Source organism: Carassius carassius, chromosome 4 (assembly GCF_963082965.1).
Source record: "Carassius carassius chromosome 4, fCarCar2.1, whole genome shotgun sequence".
Taxonomy (NCBI): domain Eukaryota; kingdom Metazoa; phylum Chordata; class Actinopteri; order Cypriniformes; family Cyprinidae; genus Carassius; species Carassius carassius.
The window spans coordinates 14967019-14987458 of record NC_081758.1 but is presented as its reverse complement, the minus strand read 5'-3'; the positions used below and the strand labels follow the sequence as shown (position 1 = coordinate 14987458).

The following is a 20440-nucleotide window of genomic DNA, read 5'->3' as shown; positions in this document are numbered from 1 at the left end:
GTTCAAATATTATCCACTAATAGAACAGAAAAGCGTTAATCACTCCACAAAATTGATCTGGGATCCTATCTATCTATCTACATTGTCGCTTTTTCACTATGTATTTTTTTTAGTAAGTACTGAATAATAATGAACAATTTCATTATTATTCAGTACTTAATAATACATTTACAGTTCATTTTTACCCAGTACTTATAAAATTACATAGTAATTTTGGGTTTTATAACAGAAGGACAAACAGAGAGACAGACAGACAGACAGACAGACAGACAGATAGATAGATAGATAGATAGATAGATAGATAGATAGATAGATAGATAGATAGATAGATAGATAGTAAACTAAAAAACGCACAAATATTTCTATGCATTTATTTATTTTTGTAAGTAAATGTTATATGCCGTATTGTCAGTTGTTCATCAACCCACCATAAACCTATTCAAATGTAGGCCTATACACATGATCTGCTTACTTTGTACTGCAGTGTTAATTCTGTATTTGTAAAAAAACAATATGTGAATACCTGAGTGAGAATGAGAACGTTAAAGGCTGAGCGGCGCTGAGAGCGACAGTTATTCATTCACACAACAACAACAACCACAATACCGTGCGACGCAGCGCGCACGCGCACAACACTACCCAGCCAGTGTTGACCCCAGCCATCTATTATGCTTCTTCGCAATAAAAGCTACCCGAAAATCTGCAAGGAAACCGCTACCGGAGCTGCTTGGAGTGAAAGTAATAAAATATAACATGCATATTTACGTTTAGCGCATTCCGATCGAAGTTTATATTCAGTTTAAGTGATGTATATTGATCTTTTAGGGGGAAAACACAGCTGAATGTGGCTAGCAGGATCTCCTCTGACAGAGTGGAGCTGATGAGCGGCGCTCTGCAACAATGTAGCAAAACCTTTTTTTTCACGCGCAGCCCGACCGTGAACGTAGAGCTTGCTGTAATTGTTTGCGCTGTTGTTCTCATTGTATCAAGGGTAAAAACCGGGCTGGAGGATGCATGGTAGTCTGATTTTAAATGAACCCACTGAGTAGCTAGTTGACTGAACGGCATGCACACACAATGGTTGTTAAAGACATGGTGGGGCTCGATCCTCGGCATTCCTCACTCGATGCCTTGTCTCTCCCGTGCCCGCCATCTTTTTAAGAACTTATATCCACACGCCTGATGCAGTTACTTTCACGCGCGATTGCAAATGTGTTTCCAGTTTAATCTACAGTTAAAGCGCTCCGTTTGAGGGCGCGCAGGGGCGCAGTTTGCTTGCTGTTGTTATGGTTTAATTCCGACTAAACCTGCAATTTTTCATGGGCGAGCAAAATTATGTTCTTTTTGTTGGTGCAAAAAAGTAGTTGGAATGAAGCGCTCAAGTTCATAGAATTTTTCAGTATTTTTTTCTTAACTGATTTACTTGCGAAGATGCCTCATATCGAATTTAGCTGTTAAATGTACCACATATAAAATGAAAAAGATTTTTAAATTAATTTGCTGTACGTTACATGAATGGTTATAAATATGAATGAATACAAATACTGTTTTTCACAAGCACTACAAAGTCCACCATGATGGTGGTCTTGATAAAGTTTTAAATTAGATAAAAATTGATAGATAGATGAAAATCATACCTGCAGTAACACTTTCATTGATATGTACATATATAACTAAGTAGATATGTATGTTTGTGTGTGTGAGAGACGCTTTATTTTCTTTCTGCAATTACATTTCCATTGAGATATACTATATATATATATATATATATATATATATATATGTGTGTGTGTGTGTGTGTGCGCGCATGTGTGAGAAAGCGAGACACTTTATTTTCATGTGTATTTAATAAGATATTTCTCTACCTTTAATGGCAGCGTGCTGACACTCAGGTCCTGAGATGGGATGTGTGTGTCGAGGTGGGACTAAGGAGCAGAAAGAGGATCATTGTAACTAAGCTAAGAGACGTACAAGCGTCATTCAGGCAACTTCTTCCCCTTAACTGAGCAGTATGTCGGTAGTCACATCCCCTGCCCAGGTGCCTCCACCTATTGTGAACCCTTCCCCTCCTGAGGTCACGAACCCTGGTAAGCCTGGCCGGAAAACTAACCAGCTACAATACATGCAGAATGTGGTTGTGAAGACTCTGTGGAAGCATCAGTTTGCGTGGCCCTTTTACACACCTGTGGATGCCATCAAATTGAATCTGCCAGTGAGTAAAATGTTTATATATTTTATTTAATGCAGACAAAGTCTTCATGTTTTTGATAAGATACAGTAAAACAGTAATATTATTATTGTAATTTAAAATAAATGTTTCTATTTTATTATATATTAAAATGTAATTTATTCTTGTGATGGGAAAGCAGATTTTCCAGCATCATTTCTCCAGTCTTCAGTGTCACATGATCCTTCAGAAATCATTCTGATTTTCTGATCTGCTGCTCAAGAAACATTTATTACTGTCTCCAATGTTGAAAACATTTGTGCTGCTTTATATTTTTGAAAATAATCCTTATATTACTAACATTGTTATTACATTGTTAGTACTATATATTAACACTAAAATAAATCATGATATACTAAAATTCAAAAGTCTGGGTTCAGATAAAAAAAAAAAAAAAATCAGTACATTTATTCAGCAAGGACACATTAAATTGATCACATTTATAATAATACAAAATACTCAAATAAATGCTGTTCTTTTGAACTTTCTATTCATCAGTGAATCCTGAAAAAAATTTATCACAGTTTTCATGAAAAATATTAAGCAGAAACTTTTTTCAGCATTGATAATGACCAGCTTTGTCATCGCAGGAATAAATTACATTTTAAAATAGAAAACAGTTATTTTAAGTTGTAATAATATTTCAAATATTGCTGTACATACTGAGTTTGTTCATTAAAAAAAGGCAACCTTGGTGAGCATAAGAGACATTTTTTAAAAAGACATGTAAGAGTGATAAAATTTGACTCGAAGGGGACTTAAAGGTATGCATCTAGTGTTACCATATGGAATTGCAAAAATAATCAATGTTTTAAAGGTGTCCCACATCTGCTATTGGTCGGGCAAGCAGATAGTCCCGCCTCAAACTCTGCGTCAGTGATTTTGAGTCAGGACTTTTTTTTTTTTTTGCTGTTATATTGGGATTAACTAAATAAATGCAGGGTGGCCGCAGGTCCTTAAAAAGTCTTAGATAAAGTTTTCCTTAAAAAATGTCTTTAAAAGCCTTAAATTCAGATTCAGAGGGTAAATATCTTTGGTTACATTACCGCAAAAATTTCTCCAGTCTGTTTTACAATCATTGGACAGACTGAAAATATTTCCCCCCGCTGTAGTTACTGTGTTATCAGAGAGAATTGCGGCAGCAGAATCCAGTCGAACACCAGCTAGCCATGCAGCCTCTAGATACTTTAAATTGGTTAATGCAAGTTTACTGAAATAGGGCTAGAGAATTTTGCCAGACGGGACAATAGCTTGATTAAAACTTAAGTGACCAGAAAATAACTAGTGACGCATCGAAACATGAGAGTGATTTTTCTGATTTTATTACATTCAGCTTAAACATTGATTGATAAAGGATAGTGTATTTCTAGTGTCACACTGTTAAAGATTTAAAGTGTCTGAGAGGCTCATGGAGAAATCAAATCAAATGAGCAAAACGGCATACATAAAGAAACTCACAAAACAAACATACTGAGGTGAAAAATTTAAATGTGTCGTTTATTTATAACAAAATGTTAAGTAACATGCCATAACAAGGAGGCTATTTTGCTGAATATTTTCACGATTGCAAATGTTGCATTGATTTTAGTTGCAACAAACAAGTTAAGTATATTAAGTTAATTAAATTTTAGACACAACATTGACTGTTTTGCTCTATTTTGGATGGGATATGTGAAAAGATCACTGTATATTGTAATTATAAATAGCGTTTTTGACAGCGATGATATTTTGTTTTCTTTACACATTAAACGCATTAAATATAACATACACTTATGTGATATAATGTGCATTTCCTTCGCAGGTTTGATCTTAAATTTCATATAAGGTGGTATTAAAAAGGTCTTAAAAAGTATTAAACTTAACTTGTTCATATCTGTAGACACCCTGAAATATCTAGTTTTATTCTGGGGAAATAAAATATAAATGACTTAATCATAGATTTAGTATTTGAACGTCCCAAAAATTATACATCACTGCAAAATGTTTGTTTTCTTTCACCTGATGCACTAGAGCTGGTCTAATTTATTGGTCTGTGTTATATAGGACTACCATAAAATTATCAAGAATCCAATGGACATGGGAACCATAAAGAAGCGACTTGAGAATAATTACTATTGGACTGCTGGCGAATGCATGCAGGATTTTAACACTATGTTCACAAACTGTTACATCTATAACAAGGTAGATTTAAGTCCTTAATGCTTCATTAATTTTGTAACTATATGCTTTCTTCTATTCTCACTCTGTTTTATAATGTATGATTTAAATTAACTTCCCTTGAAAAATGGTCCTAGCCCACAGATGACATTGTTCTCATGGCTCAAGCCTTGGAAAAGATTTTCCTCCAAAAGGTAGCTCAGATGCCCCAGGAGGAGGTGGAACTTTTACCCCCACCACCAAAGGGTAAAGCACGGAGACCTGGACCACCCCCTACTTCAGGTAACTGTCTGGATGTCACAAATAATAAATGTTTGAAGTTACCAGACCAGTGACATGCTGCTTGAAGGAGTATTTCCAGCTAACCTTGTCATTATCACATCCAAACAGAAAACCAACAATCGATAGCACTGACTACTGGTTCTCCATCCTCGTCATGTCCGAGCTCCCCTCCTCAGCTTGCTCAGACTCCTGTAATAGCTGCGACTCCAGTCTCGACCATCACCTCCAATGTCCAAACTGTGCCCCCTGCCACGTCCATGATCCCAACCGCACAGCCCGTTGTCAAAGTAAGACCAGTTACATTTTGAGGTCATTTGTTAGCAGGGGGGAAGAAAAATTTAATTTTATTTTAGGGATGGATCAGTATGACTATTTTATTAAGGGCCTAAGCCACTACAGTCTTGTTTTTATAAGGATTATTATTATTATTATTTATTTTTCAAGGGCTTTTGGGGCCCTTAACATGCTCAAAAACATGAAAATTGGCACACGTGTTGGAATCTGCGGCCATCAGGGCTGGGCAGAGTTCCACATGGGGGGGTCACCAGCTTTTAAAATGGCCAGTTTCTAGGGCCACTGTAGTAAACACCATTTCACCTAGTCACCAAAATTCATACATGTATAGATATGTATAACTTTTGTGCTCACATTCAGCGCTCCGCCCCACAGGAAGTCGACTATTCAGGGTTTTGTGAAAAATCCATGTCAATTTTTGATAAAGGTTTGGCCATGACAGAAAGTGTCTAATAACTTTTGCATGGATATTGATGTCTGACTTCAGCAGTTTGTTAATTGTATGAGGCAGATTACATAAGCCCCTTTCACACTGAACGTCGGACCCGGCAAATTGCCGGAACATTGCCGGGTCGTCACGGGATTGATTCCGGCATTGAACCCGGGTCGGGGACCTAGTAACATTGCCGGGTTAAATCCTGGGACGAGCGCTGTGTGAACAAAAGCCAGATCTAATGCCGTGTCGTAGTGATGACGCACGTTATCGCGCGACTCTTTTACCATAAAATTAAAGTTATTTTGCAAACTGTAATGAAGCAGAGATCAGTTAGTTCCTCACTTTCCGAGCTGAAGCAGAGATCGTTCGCCAGCTTCAGTGAAAGTATAACGTGCCTAACGTTTTCGACTCATACATTACATGCATGCCCTGATGTCACGTGTCGTTACGGGACCTTTACGGGTTGTGTGTGAATGCATGCACATATTCCGGGTAATCACTGGCAGTGTGAAAGTGCAAAATCTAGCGACCCGGGAATAATTGCCAGAACACTTTACCCGTTTATTTGCCGGAATCGCAGTGTGAAAGGGGCTATAGATGTGACTATTGAGTCAAAGTTATAGAGCCACCAACTGGCAGCAGGACGGGTGGCACTTTTAAAAACATTTTGAAATCAACATCTTTCACATAGTTTGCTTCAAATGTCATCAGAATAATGTAAAAACATGCCCAATGTAAATTTGTGAACAGACTTATGATGTCTTAAACAGTGTTGCCATGGCAACATATCAAACTTTGAACGGGTCCTATTATGCTCTTTTACAAAGTCTTGATTTTGTTTTAGGGGTGTACTAGAACAGGCTCTCATACTAGGTTGTTCAAAAAACAAATTTTTCACATATTTTACAATATTACAATATCTCCCCAGTCTGGCATGAACAGCTCGAATAGTTCCTGTATCAAATGAAGGCCCACCTTCTGAAATACAAAATGTGCTGTGATTGGTTTGCTAGGCCAGTGTGTGTTGCGATTGGCACCACTTGGCTCTTGGTCAGGAAATGCCATGCCCCTTACCATTGCCGCCTGCGAGCTTCAGTGTAAATATTGCATCAAAATCAATTCAATTTGTGCACAGTTTAAACCCGGATGATTGTTACCATTAGGGATTGGTATCGTTAAGGTTTTAACGGTATTACTACTCTTACTGATACTGCTTAACGGTCCAGTACTCTAACGGTATTCTTATCGGTACTTTGTGTTGTGTTACTTTGTGTTGTGTTAGGCAGTCGAAAACTTTGCATTTCTCTGTCTGCACATAATGCACTTTTGAAAGATGCTTTGACAGATTGCTTGTGTTTCCGCCCTTACATGCAAAAATTTTGTTGCACTTATGACAACCAGCGTTTTCTGCATCAACTCTAGTGAAGTATAACCACACTTTGGAACGTTTCGCTTTCTCCGCCATCGTCACTCTTCGTATTAAGCAGGAGTTTTCGTACTGTAAGTGGCCGTTCACATATTGCGTCTAAAAACACGTGGAAAACGCTAGGCACGCCGCTTTCTGATATTTTTTCCCCAAAGCCTTCGGGCACTTGCGCTCCTGAGGAGTCTGCCGTTGCTAAGCAACCAAGACCTGCTCTCTCCATGAAGACGCAGAAATTTCATCAATGGATAAATGGATTTGCAGCACTAAAAACTGATTGCAGTAGCACTGCTACTAAATTAATTAAAAAATCCACATACAGCTATCAGCTGTTCCTTCATATTGGCTGAGCTTTCAAGTTGTTACGGAAAAGGTGAGGAAGTTACATGACCTGCGGTGCGCTTGCGGCATTCTGAAAAGTTGAGATGTTTTTAACTCGATGCGGTGCGGACGCGACTGGAAAAAACGAGCTCGTCCGTGTCGCTTCCATTATGAGCACGCATACCTCGTGCCTACATTTGAAATAACGAACTTGAGCCCGCAAAAGACGCGATATGTGAACGGCCCCTTATGCGTGTGTGTGCGCCGCGCTCGTTCTTGTTGTGTGTGTGTGTGACTGACAGACCGCCTCCGCGGCGCGCATGAGAGATCTCGCAGATATCACAGACAAACGTCTTAATAATATTGCAAATTAGAAATGTTTAGTAAGATAAAATGTGCACGATAACATTATTAAGCAAATCTCTTCGCCATCATCACTCTTTATTATTAAGCGGGAGTTTTCATACTATTATGTCTGTGCGTGCGCCGCGCTCGTTTTGGTGTGTGTGTGTGTGTGTGTGTGTGACTGACAGACAGCCTCCACGGCGCGCATGAGAGATGTCGCAGATCTCACAGACAAACGTCTTAATTTGATCGCACATTAGAAATGTTTGGTGAGATAAAATATGCACGATAACATTATTAAGCAAAAATACATAGTACATAAATTTTTTCCCCTCTAGTACCGAAAGCAGAACCGATACCGTCAGATCTGCCTTAGGAAAGCTAGTGTGTCTCCGACATAGTGATAACACTCATTTCCTTGTCTAGTGCAGCTCAACTAGGTCTCGTCCCATTCATAAGTATTTGTGATATCACAAATCCCGGGAAAATATGCATTGTAATTTTTGAAAGGGGATTTCTGTTAAATAAAATACCTCCTTTTGAAGTGGACTTTGATCTTTGTAACTTTGCAGATCTTTTTTATTCTCAAACAAGAACATTACAGACTAACTAAAGTTGACAAAATTTTAGCACAATAGCACCCCTTTAATATTTTTCTCAGGTGGTTTAAAGGCACTTAACATGCTAAGAATTGCTTAGTCACCAAACTCTGTAAATATAATGTATAATGTTCTACAACTTCTACAGGAAGTTGGATATTTTGGTTTGAATGTGGATTTATTTGAAAAATTAGGATGTGCATTATTGCATACTCCTCCTAGGGAATTTATGCAATTCACCCTAAACTTTCAAAACATGACGCCAAGATATGGAAGATGCTAATTTGCGAACAGATTTTGGATATCTTGAATAATGTTGCCATGGTAATTTCTTAAAGTAACGGGGGAAAAAAAAGGAAACTCCTCAAAATGTTCCAAAGTCATTCTGAGGAAACATGCTTAGATTTATACATTTATAATGCTCTGAGGGCTAACAGTAAATTAAAAACTATCAGACATTTCAGATGAGATGAATGCTGTAATACTAAGTAGGGTTGGGCCATGATTTTGGAATATTCAATTAGTTGATTTAATTATAGAATATCAAATATCAAATTTCCCCATGTTTTCTGTGCTGGTGTGGTAGTGATGCGTTCATGTAAGCAGAGGGTGGCGCTGCCAATAACGCACCTAAAAGCTGTCAAAGACAACAGAAGAACACATTGTCTCACACGCACACCATATACTTGCGTGGCATTAAAATAGACTTGTGTAGCATATAACGATTACAGTAACTGAAGAGTTGAAAGAGTCAAATAAGAGTTCTGTGCGGACCACATACACCCCCAACTGGGTTAGAGGTGAATCTGAGGTCAGAAAGGCACGGAAAACAAATAACTCATTCTATGGAGCCACTAAAGGGACATGGTTAGCCGCTTGCTAGCAGCAGCCTGTTACATTACAGTACATAACATTTCACTTACCACATAAACAGAGTAAGGAGAGATGACTTATAGGATGATGGCAAATGATTTGCAGATCCTGAGCAGAACTGACAAACATCTAATCTTGTAAAATGTGTGGTAAGTACTGCTGAGTGCTTCTCCATGTACGTGTGATTGCGAATCTCGAAAAGTGAAAGTAAAAGAACAAGCACACACGTATAAATAATGGCTCCCTGATGCAAGGAGTTTATATACAGTATAATTACCCAACGACGACAGAAGATATTGAAGTAACGTATATTTTTCCTACCATCTCGTATTTATTCCCATAAAGAGGTCCATTTTTTTAAATGGAAATATCTTAGCCTTATGAGCAGCTGATTTATGCTAATTGCCGGACCGATATGTTTATAATTACCATCATTAGGTTATGTATAACATTATGGTAATATGTTTCACCACTTTACAGTCATTGCATGGATTGAGTTAAGGTATCCTATCTTCTAAATTAAAGTTTATCATACAGATTGAAAGTGTGAATCCATCTCTCTCCCTCGCTCTGTTAATGGGTGTTTGTGCACGTATGCGGGGGAGGGGTGCAATTTTCATATAATAATCGAATAATACCCAGCATTTTTCAAATATAATTTTTGCTTGGAATGCCCATCCCCAATTATAAGGTTATCCACAAGGTTGTCACAGGATAACGACTCTTTTAATCTTGAACTTTTTCCTGTCAGTTGCCATCCATCAGAATGACAATTGAATGAATGGAATCAATTATGTACTGTACTGTAATATACACTTTTATATTATTTTACAAATGTTTATAGAGCATTAAAGGATAAGTTCACTCGCAGAATGAAAATTATTTCATCTATTGAACACAGAAGATAATATTTTGAAACATTTTAGTATTCGAGCAGTTGATGGGCACCATGGACTTCAATAGTATTTTTTTTCTACTATGCAAGTCAATGGTACCAATCAACTGTTTGAATACTAACATTTTTTCAAAATATCATCTTTTGTGTTCAACAGAAGAAAGAAACTCATACAGGTTTGGAACAAGAGGAGGGTGAGTACATTTTCATTCTGCAAGTAAACTTATCCTTTAAAATCATTTGTAAAAATAATTATGGATAATTTATATATATATATGGGCTGCACGATTAATCACATGCGATTGTCATGCGTGTCTCGTCAGTACAGCCGTTCTGTGCTTAGCAGTAAATGTCCATCACCTGCTTTCAAATGGAGTGGCACTTAATATACAGAGTCGTAGTTAGCTGACAAGCTACACAATATCGCGTTCATAACCGCATGCGATTCATCTGCAATTATGACGCAGTATTGCGTAGCTTGTCAGAGAACTATGGCTCTGTGTAGTAAGTGCCGCTCCATTTGAAAGCAGGTGATGGACATTTTATATATATATATATATATATATATATATATATATATATATATATATATATATATATATATGTGTGTGTGTGTGTGTGTTTATATTTATATGTATATGTATATGTGTATTTTTATGTATATATATACACACTCACCGGCCACTTTATTAGGTAACTCAATGCATTTAGGCATCTAGATGTGGTGAAGACGACTTGCTGAAGTTCAAACTGACCATTAGAATGGGGAAGAAAGGGGATTTAAGTGACTTTGAACATGGAATGGTTGTTGGTTCCAGAAGGGCTGGTCTGAGTATTTAAAAAAACTGCTGATCTACTGGGATTTTCATGCACAACCATCTCTAGGGTTTACAGAGAATGGTCCGAAAAAAAGAAAATATCCACGGGCAAACTGGTTAGAGATGATAGCAAGGCAACGGTAACTCAAATAACCACTCGTTACAACCAAGGTATGCAGAATACCATCTCTGAATGCACAACACATCGAACCCTGAAGCAGATGGGCTACAGCAGCAGAAGACCACACCGGGTGCCTCTCCTGTCAGCTAAGAACAGGAAACGGAGGCTACAGCTCACACAGGCTCACCAGAATTGGACAGTAGAAGATTGGAAAAACATTGCCTGGTCTTGATTTCTGCTGCGACATTCAAATGGGTCAGAATTTGGTATAAAGAACATGAAAGCATGGATCCATCCTGCCTTGTCTAAATGGTTCAGGCTGGTGGTGGTGGTGTAATGGTGTGGGGTAGGGGTGTGGGATATGATGATTTTTGATCGTGGATGATAAAAATGTCTCCACGATCTGCTTTTGAAGAAATATTGCAGTATCGTACTACAACGAACATTCAATCAGCTGCAGTTCTGGCGCCTCCGTCATATACTGTACAACGCCACATGCATTCACAGTGGTAGAGTTACTTTCTCATTATTTGCATTTGCTTTTAATTGTTTCATTCGCATTAAAGGTTTCTAAAGCCTGTCAAACAGCTCCTGATTATTGAACTAAGTAATCTTTTGTGCTAATACTGTCAAAACACACTATGTTTACATGTAGACTCAGTTGGTTATGCCTATTAAACATGCAGCCTACTGTCAAGGGTTAGATCACCCTAAAATTTCATTTCGGTCATTATTTACTCACTGTCACGTTGTCCCAAACCTGTATTTAGTTGTTTCTTGTGCTAAACACAAAAGATATTTTGAAGAATGTGGGTAACCAAACAGTTGCTGGTCCACATTGAATTTCATAGTAGCAAAACATACTATGGAAGTCACTGTTAACCAGCATCAGTTTGGTTTTCCACATTCCTCAAAATAGTATTTATTTTCAGAAGAAAAAAACTCATTCAGGTTTAAAACCACTTTTGAGTGAGTAAATGTTGGTATTAATATAAAACACTATGACAGAATTGACAGACAGCTGACAGAATTATTATTTTTGAGAGAACTATTCCTTTAACGTTAATAAAACAACAAAACAGAGAAAAATAACTCCCTACTCTTGACTAAAGAAATTTAATACAGTTGCTTTAGGAGTCAGTTTATATAGTGTTTGTATATTTGTTCATTCAATTTATTGAATGCTCCTGCTAAATACACCTATTGTACCTGAAAAAGATATTTCTAAAAAAAAAAAAAAAAAAAAAAGTGATATATTTTTTCCATATTGCCCACCACTAGTGTGGGGGATATTTTCTTGGCACCATTTGGGCCCCTTAGTAACTGATGGAGAATCGTTTAATCACCACAGCCTACCTGCGTACTGTTGTTGACCATGTCCATCACTTTGTGAATAGAGTGTACCCATCTTCTGATGGCTACTTCCAGCAGGATAACGCACCATGTCACAAAGCTAAAATCATCTCAGACTGGTTTCTTGAACATGACAGCCTTTAGTCTGTTGGGATTTGTCTCTGTCTACTAACTTTGCACATCTAGACTTTGCAATATTTGCCCACAGTTTGTGTACTGCAGTGCTCAAGTTATTCCACAGATTATCTGTCTGTCTGTCTCTCTTTCTCTCTCTCTCTCTCTCTCTCTCTCTCTCTCTCTCTCTATCTATCTACAGTGGTGCGAAAAAGTTTTGGCCACCTTCCTGATTTCTTATTTGTTCGAATGTCTGTCACACTTTAATATTTCAGATCATTATTCAGAATATTATTAAGGGAAAACACAATCCAAAACTACATGGCCCTGTGTGAAGAAGTGTTTGCCCCCCTGTTAAAACAGTGGTTTATCACACCTGAGTTCAATTTCTCTAGCCACACCAAGTCCTGATTACTGCCACACCTGTTCGCAATCAAGAAATATCTTAAATAGGACCTGCCTGACGAAGTGAAGTAGACCAAAAGATCCCTTAAAAGCTAGACATCATGCCGTGATCCAAAGAAATTCAGAAACAAATGAGAAAGAAATTAATTGAGATCTATCAGTGTGGAAAATATTATAAAGCCATTTCTAAAGCTTTGGGACTCCAGTGAACCACAGTTATTCACAAATCGCAAAAACATGGAACAGTGAAGAACCTTTCCAGGAGTGGCCGGATGTCCAAAATTACCCCAAGAGCACAGTAATGACTCATCCAAGAGGTCACAAAAGACCCCACAACAACATTCCAAAGAACTGCAGGCCTCGCTTGCCTCAGTTAAGGTCAGTGTTCATGACTCCACCATAAGAAAGAGACTCGGCAAAAATGATCTGCATTGCAGAGTTCCAAGACAAAAACCGCTGCTGAGCAAAAAGAACATAAAGGCTCGTCTCAGTTTTGCCAGAACACATCTTGACGATCCCCAAGACTTTTGGGAAAATACTCTGTGGACTGACGAGACAAAAGTTGAACTTTTTGGAAGGTGTGTGTCCCATTACGTCTGGTGTAAAAGTAACACCGCATTTCAGAAAAAGAACATCATACAACAGTAAAATATGGTGGTGGTAGTGTGATGGTTTGGGGATGTTTTGCTGCTTCAGGACCTGGAAGACTGCTGTTTACCAAAAAATCCTGAAGGACAATGTCCAGCCATCTGTTCGTGACCTCAAGCTGAAGTGAACTTGTGTTCTGCAGCAGGACAATGATCCAAAACACACCAGCAAGTCCACCTCTGAATGTCTGAAGAAAAACAAAATGAAGACTTTGAAATGGCCTAGTCAAAGTCCAGACCTGAATCCTATTGAGATGCTGTGGCATGACCTTAAAAAGGTGGTTCATGCTCAAACCCTCCAATGTGGCTGAATTACAACAATTCTGCATAGATCAGTGAACCAAAATTCCTCCACAGCACTGTAAAAGACTCACTGCAAGTTATCGCAAACGCTTGATTGCAGTTGTTGCTGCTAAGGGTGGCCCAACCAGTTATTAGGTTTAAGGGGCAAACACTTTTTCACACAGGGCCATGTAGTTTTGGATTTTGTTTTCCCTTAATAATAAAAACCTTCATTTAAAAACTGTATTTTGTGTTCACTTGTGTTATCTTTTACTAAAATGTAAATTAGTTTGATCCGAATAAAGGAAATCAGGAAGGGGGGCAACACTTTTTCACACCACTGTATCTGTTTATCTATCTATTTATCTGTCTATGGTCTCTCTCTCTCTCTCTCTCTCTCTCTCTCTCTCTCTCTCTCTCTCTCTATATATATATATATATATATATATATATATTAGTGATGCACCGATATGAAAATTCTTGGCCAAAACCGAAAAAGAGAAAACCAAGGCCGAAACACCGAAACACCGAAAGAAATTATGCCAATTATTCCATTGCATTTATTGCTATGACCATGTACTAACTTTACTAAAATTAAGACATTGCAATTGCATAAATTAATATTAAAGTTTCAAAGATAATTACAATTACATAAATTATAAAAAACATAAAAATACATAATTACAAATTATGCAATATTTATTAAGCACATTGCAACAATGCACAGTATAAAATAAAATTCAAACTAAAAATGTATCCCACTCATGTGAATATTAAATAATAATGTACAGGCCTACTGGCCTGCAGAAAGGTTTTAAAATTAACTGTTCTCTCATAAAAACAAAGTGCATTTAGGTCAAGTGCATTTGAAATTGTTCTCTGTAGGACTAGAAAGTGCATTACTTCTCCAGTAGGCAAGACTGTTATCACTTCTGGGGATGGGGACTTCAGACAGATAACCATCTAGCTGTTGAGCAGTTGAGCTTGTCATCTGCCTGACATTTGAGAAATATTTGAGAGAGTGTATTTAAATAGGGGCAGGGCATAAATAATTTGTTTTATCAAATTAAAGCAGAAATCTAGCAGAAAATCTAGCAGAAATATGGCTACAATCTGATATTATGTATGTATATGTATATATATGTGTGTGTGTGTGTGTGTGTGTGTATATATATATATATATATATAGGCTACTGTAAATAAAATGTCACATATATAGTAGCCTAAGAACTAGAACAATAGCCAATGTATTATTATTTGAGGCACTTTCTTGCAGAATTTCACTGAAAATATCAGACAACGAGGGTGAATGCCAAGAGACGAGTCTTTTTTCCGCGCTCTGATCTGTCTCCTGCGCTTGGCGCTTCTCCGTCTCCACGCGGGTTCTCCGCATCCAGCGCGGCCTGTATCATTTCTCGTGCGCGCTGCCTTATTTCCGCATCCAAGTAATGATCTTTATAACGCGGATCAAGCATATTCGCGATGAAGTGCAGAGGATCCGAAAAGATCTCAGTGAGACGTGTGCTAACAGACTCTATAAGACTGTACCTTTCTTTGTTCTCACTTCGTGGTCCGTCTCAATCTCTTTGTTAGGAGACGCTTTAGTGCTGCGAATAAATGAATAAGAAAAGAGAGAGAATGTTCTCACTGGTGTGAAGTGAATGTCGCGGGGAGCTCGTGGTCTGCGCTATGCAGGTGCACGTTCAGGTCGCGGTTTCTGTTTGCGTCATCATCACAACATTTCGGCCGTGTTGTTTCGGTGATAAAAGTCTTTCGGCCAAAAACCGAAAATGCTCTTTTGGGCCATTTTCGGCCGAAAATCTTCGGTGGCCGAATATTCGGTGCATCCCTAATATATATATATATATATATATATATATATATATATATATATATATACAGTACAGACCAAAAGTTTGGACACACTTTCTCATTCAAAGAGTTTTCTTTATTTTCATGACTATGAAAATTGTAGATTCACACTGAAGGAATCAAAACTATGAATTAACACATGTGGAATTATATACATAAAAAAGTGTGAAACAACTGAAAATATGTCATATTCTAGGTTCTTCAAAGTAGCCACCTTTTGCTTTGATTACTGCTTTGCACACTCTTGGCATTCTCTTGATGAGCTTCAAGAGGTAGTCACCTGAAATGGTCTTCCAACAGTCTTGAAGGAGTTCCCCGAGAGATGCTTAGCACTTGTTGGCCCTTTTGCCTTCTGTCTGCGGTCCAGCTCACCCCTAAACCATCTCGATTGGGTTCAGATCCGGTGACTGTGGAGGCCAGGTCATCTGGCGCAGCACCCCATCACTCTCCTTCTTGGTCAAATAGCCCTTGATGCCTTCAGTGTGTCATGAAAATAAAGAAAACTCTTTGAATGAGAAGGTGTGTCCAAACTTTTGGTCTGTACTGTATATATATAATTTGATAGGTGTTATATTTAAATAAGTTTTTTCTTTGCATTATTATTGTATATACCCAAAGAGTAAAAAATTTACGTTATTTTATAAATGTAATACATTTTTGCATTATTAATATACAGCTATTAACTATTTTTATTTATTTGTAAAATATATATATATTTTTATATATTTTTTTTCTTTATTTTTAGCAGCTAGGCTTTAAAGGGGATGAATTTAAAGATGCAACTTCTTTGAGAGGTCTTTATTATTTTTGACAGCATGCTGTGCTTTAGTGTGTTAACAGTCTAAAAGTAGCTGTAAGATTGTCAGCACACTAAAACCGTTTTTCAGATGTCTCATCTCTAAATTCATCTCCTAAAGAACCTCCGTTTCAGCCATCAAAACAGCTTTTATAACAGATTGGCTGCCTTCAGCAATACATTTCACATCGCCTGCTGTGAGCAATGTTCCCATTATTATGCATAATCTGTTTTTTTGTGAGGACTATGATAGTTTGTGCAATAAAATTTGTAGTCTATTTATTTGTTCAACAACTGTCTTTTATTCTCTGTATATCTCCCAAAAAAAAACATGTTTACTGATGTTTAATCAACTTGAACCTAAACTAGACCACTTATAAAATGCTTCCTTAAGAGTAGTCTGTCAGACACCCCACTGATCAAAATTCAAAGATTTTTTTTTTTGCACATCCCTATTTCCTTCGTGTTCTAACACACATGCCGATCTAATTTTCCTCAGAAGAAAGGGGTGAAGCGAAAAGCAGACACTACTACACCCACAACCGGCGCGATCACTGCCAGCAGAAGTGAGTCGCCCACTGGGATGTTGGAATCAAAACACAGTAAAGTCATTTCAAGACGAGAGAGCACAGGTCGACCCATCAAACCTCCCAAAAAGGACCTGGAGGATGGAGATGTCCAGCAGCAAGGCAACAAGAAAAGCAAGCTCAACGATCATCTCAAATACTGTGATACTATTCTTAAAGAGATGCTTTCCAAGAAGCATGCGGCCTATGCCTGGCCCTTCTACAAGCCTGTAGATGCAGAGGCGCTCGAGCTGCATGACTATCACGAAATCATCAAGCAACCAATGGACCTCAGCACTGTCAAAGTATGGCATACAATTTCACCTTGAAAAGTCAGAAATTATTTCAGTTATTTAAGTATATAGTAGTAAATATTCTCAAGAATCTAAAGTATTAATTTATATAAATGTTGTTACACAAAAGAAAAAGTAGTAAAATTATTATATAAATAAAATATTACACTGTAACTAAATTATTTACAAACTATTAGTATTACATCTATAGTACTTTTTCTGTATTATGTTACTATATTATGAAATAAAATGTATTTTGAATTTTATATATATATATTTTTTAATATATTTTTAATATATATTAAAAATAATTTTATTGATATAGATATTTATTAATTATAATTTCTTATATTCTAATTACATTTTTATGTAAATTAATTACATGTTTGCGCAAATACACAAAAGTAAATAAACTATTAAATGAGTGTGTGTGTGTGTGTGTGTGTGTGTACATTTAGTTATTATATTTATACAATAATTGTTTCTTTTTATTCATAAAGATAATTTATTTCTATAAAGAAAACTATATATATATATATATATATACAGCACAGACCAAAAGTTTGGAAACATTACTATTTTTAATGTTTTTGAAAGAAGTTTCTTCTGCTCATCAAGCCTGCATTTATTTGCTCAAAAATACAGAAAAAAACAATAATATTGTGAAATATTATTACATCTTAAAATAATAGTTTTCTATTTGAATATACTTAAAAAAAAATGTATTCCTGTGATGCAAAGCTGAATTTTCATCATCATTACTCCAGCCTTCAGTGTCACATGTAACATCCAGTCTATCACATGATCATTTAGAAATCATTCTAATATTCTGATTTATTATGAGTGTTGGAAACAGTTCTGCTGTCTAATATATTTGATGAATAAAATGTTAAAAAGAACTGCATTTATTAAAAAAAAATCAAATAATATGTATTCTAATAATATATTTTCTTTACTATCACTTTTTATCAATTTAACACATCCTTGCTGAATAAAAGTATTGATTTTAAGAAAGAAAAAAATTACTGACCCCAAATTACTGACCAGTAGTGTATATTGTTATTACAAAATATTTATATTTTAATAACATAGCTTCCTTTTTGTTTTTTGTTTTTTTTTACTTTTAATTCATCAAAGTATCCTAAAAAAGTATCACATGTTCTGAAAAAATATTAAGCAGCAGAACGGTTTTTCAGAATTCAGCTTTGCATCACAGAAATAAATGATAATTTAAAGTATAATAAATTCTAAAACAATTATTTTAAATTGAAATAATATATCACAATATTACATTTTTTCCTGTATTTTTGATCAAATAAATGCAGGCTTGATGAGCAGAAGAAACTTCTTTCAAAAACATTAAAAATAGTAATGTTTCCAAACTTTTGGTCTGTACGGTATGTATATATATATATATATATATATATATATATACTTTGCAATTGGATGACTGGTAAAAATATCTCAACTATCCTGAAATCATCATAAATACATTAGTTATTATATTCATAAAATAAACTTTTCTTTGAGGTGTTATATCCAGGATTTACTTTCATGCTTCAGTTTTTAATCTCTTATTTTTTCTTTTCTTTCATTTTTAAAGCTAAACTGTGTCTCATAAAATGTCTCTTTTCCAGAAAAAGATGGACAGTCGAGAATACCAAGATGGCCAAAGTTTTGCAGCAGATATTCGGTTAATGTTCTCAAATTGTTACAAATACAACCCACCCGATCACGAGGTCGTTGCCATGGCAAGAAAACTCCAGGTGAGATGGTTGACACTGAGCCATTGTGGCTTAACATGTGCTTTCAGATTTCAACGGTCATATTTGTCCATGTCCTGCAGGATGTGTTTGAGATGAAATTCGCTAAGATGCCGGATGAACCCGCCGAGCCGTCCTCACCCAGCACGGTGACGGCCACAGCAGTGGTGAGCAAAAGCACTGGCAGCAGTGAGAGCAGTGTGGACTCTTCCAGCTCCAGCTCCGACTCGGAGGAGGAACGGGCCACTCGGCTGGCTGAGCTGCAGGAACAGGTGAGTGGCAGACGGGTGGGTGTCCCCACTTGAGGACCAAGATCCAAACCAAGGGTGGAGAGACAGGCAGAGGCCACACCCACTCCCCCTCACATTCACCACCACCTCCTCAGTCTGACTTGTTGTGTCAGAATCATTTGGACCTTTCTTGTTTTTCCTTAATGTCTCTTGTTTTCGTAATGTTTTGGAAACGACCGCCCATCTTCACCCTGGACTGAAGGTTTAACCCTCTACCGCCTCTGCAGTTTGTGTTGGCATCTTGGTATACATTGGCTTGCATGCTGTCAAAGTTCCAATTTTAATTTTGCTATCTCTCAGTGTCAAACATATTGATGTCAATTGTAGTTACTCTGCTCTCATCATTACACAGTCTGTTGTTAAAATACATTTTTGAGAATGACTATTTTGTCCGTTGATTTCACTTTGGCTTTTTTCCCAGCAATTCGCTGTGGAGCACCCCAATGGTAACAGGGCGGGGACAAAAAACGGGTGTGCCAAACATTTTCAGGTGAATGATATTTTGTACTTCCCGGTCCCCCACCCCACTAACTCCTTCATTCTTCTTATTTGAGCGGTAGAGGGTTAAGGTGGTGCTTTATGGGGTGTATTTGAGCTGGGTATCTCCCTCAAGTGAGCTTGCTTTGTCACTCAGCTAGTCTTTTGGCTCTGTTTCCCTCTTTGCTTTGTGAATGACATTGACTGGCATATTTGTCAGTGAGAATCCAAATTCTTTGCCGGGATGTGGTCTCCAGAGCTTCCAAATCATCATGGTAAAGTCTTTTTCATTCTTTAAAGGAGGTTTCATTTTGCCATTAAACTGAACTAGAATGGATTATCACATTTAAAAAATGTGTAATGCAGGGATTTGATCCTGTCCATTGTTTGTTGATTGAATAGAGGCAGATTTAAATATGGGCATGCAGTTGGCTGTAAAAAAAAAAAAAGTGCAGGGGTTTAAGTGGATAAATTAATTGGAGAATAAAGAAATAGTCAACAGATTACAACAACAACAAAAAAACAACTAACAATTAAACTTGCATAGATTATTCCTATACAATACAATAAGTAATTTGAATTTAGAAAATAGAGTGAATTATGGCTGGGAAATATGGCAAAAAAACACATTTTTACATAACTTCATACAAATTTTAAATACATTTATCACAATATTCTGTTACCATTATTGGGGAAGGAAATGCTTTCCATTTGTGTGTTAGACCTTGAGAATTTATATAAACATAACTTGTTCATAACTCCACAGACTAGCTAAAAAAAATCTGTTTTAT

At 36.9% G+C, this 20440-nt stretch overlaps 1 protein-coding gene across 10 annotated transcripts in view; it reads left to right on the top strand.

Annotated features, from left to right (window-relative positions):
- The first annotated feature begins 594 nt into the window (after positions 1-594).
- Positions 595-20440, top strand: part of LOC132137307 (bromodomain-containing protein 3-like) — a 33261-nt gene continuing 13415 nt past the window's right edge. For 4 of the 10 annotated variants that reach the window (XM_059547471.1, XM_059547470.1, XM_059547466.1 and 1 more), the window contains exons 1-9: positions 595-738; positions 1878-2212; positions 4271-4408; positions 4522-4666; positions 4775-4953; positions 16760-17131; positions 18757-18885; positions 18966-19154; positions 19594-19662. In XM_059547471.1, the coding sequence (XP_059403454.1) occupies positions 2012-2212; positions 4271-4408; positions 4522-4666; positions 4775-4953; positions 16760-17131; positions 18757-18885; positions 18966-19154; positions 19594-19662 (1422 nt within the window). In that variant the 5' untranslated portion in view covers positions 595-738; positions 1878-2011. Of the gene's footprint in view, positions 739-825; positions 956-1877; positions 2213-4270; positions 4409-4521; positions 4667-4774; positions 4954-16759; positions 17132-18756; positions 18886-18965; positions 19155-19593; positions 19663-20440 lie in introns of all 10 variants that reach the window. The other 6 variants (XM_059547472.1, XM_059547469.1, XM_059547468.1 and 3 more) reach the window with 4 other exon arrangements.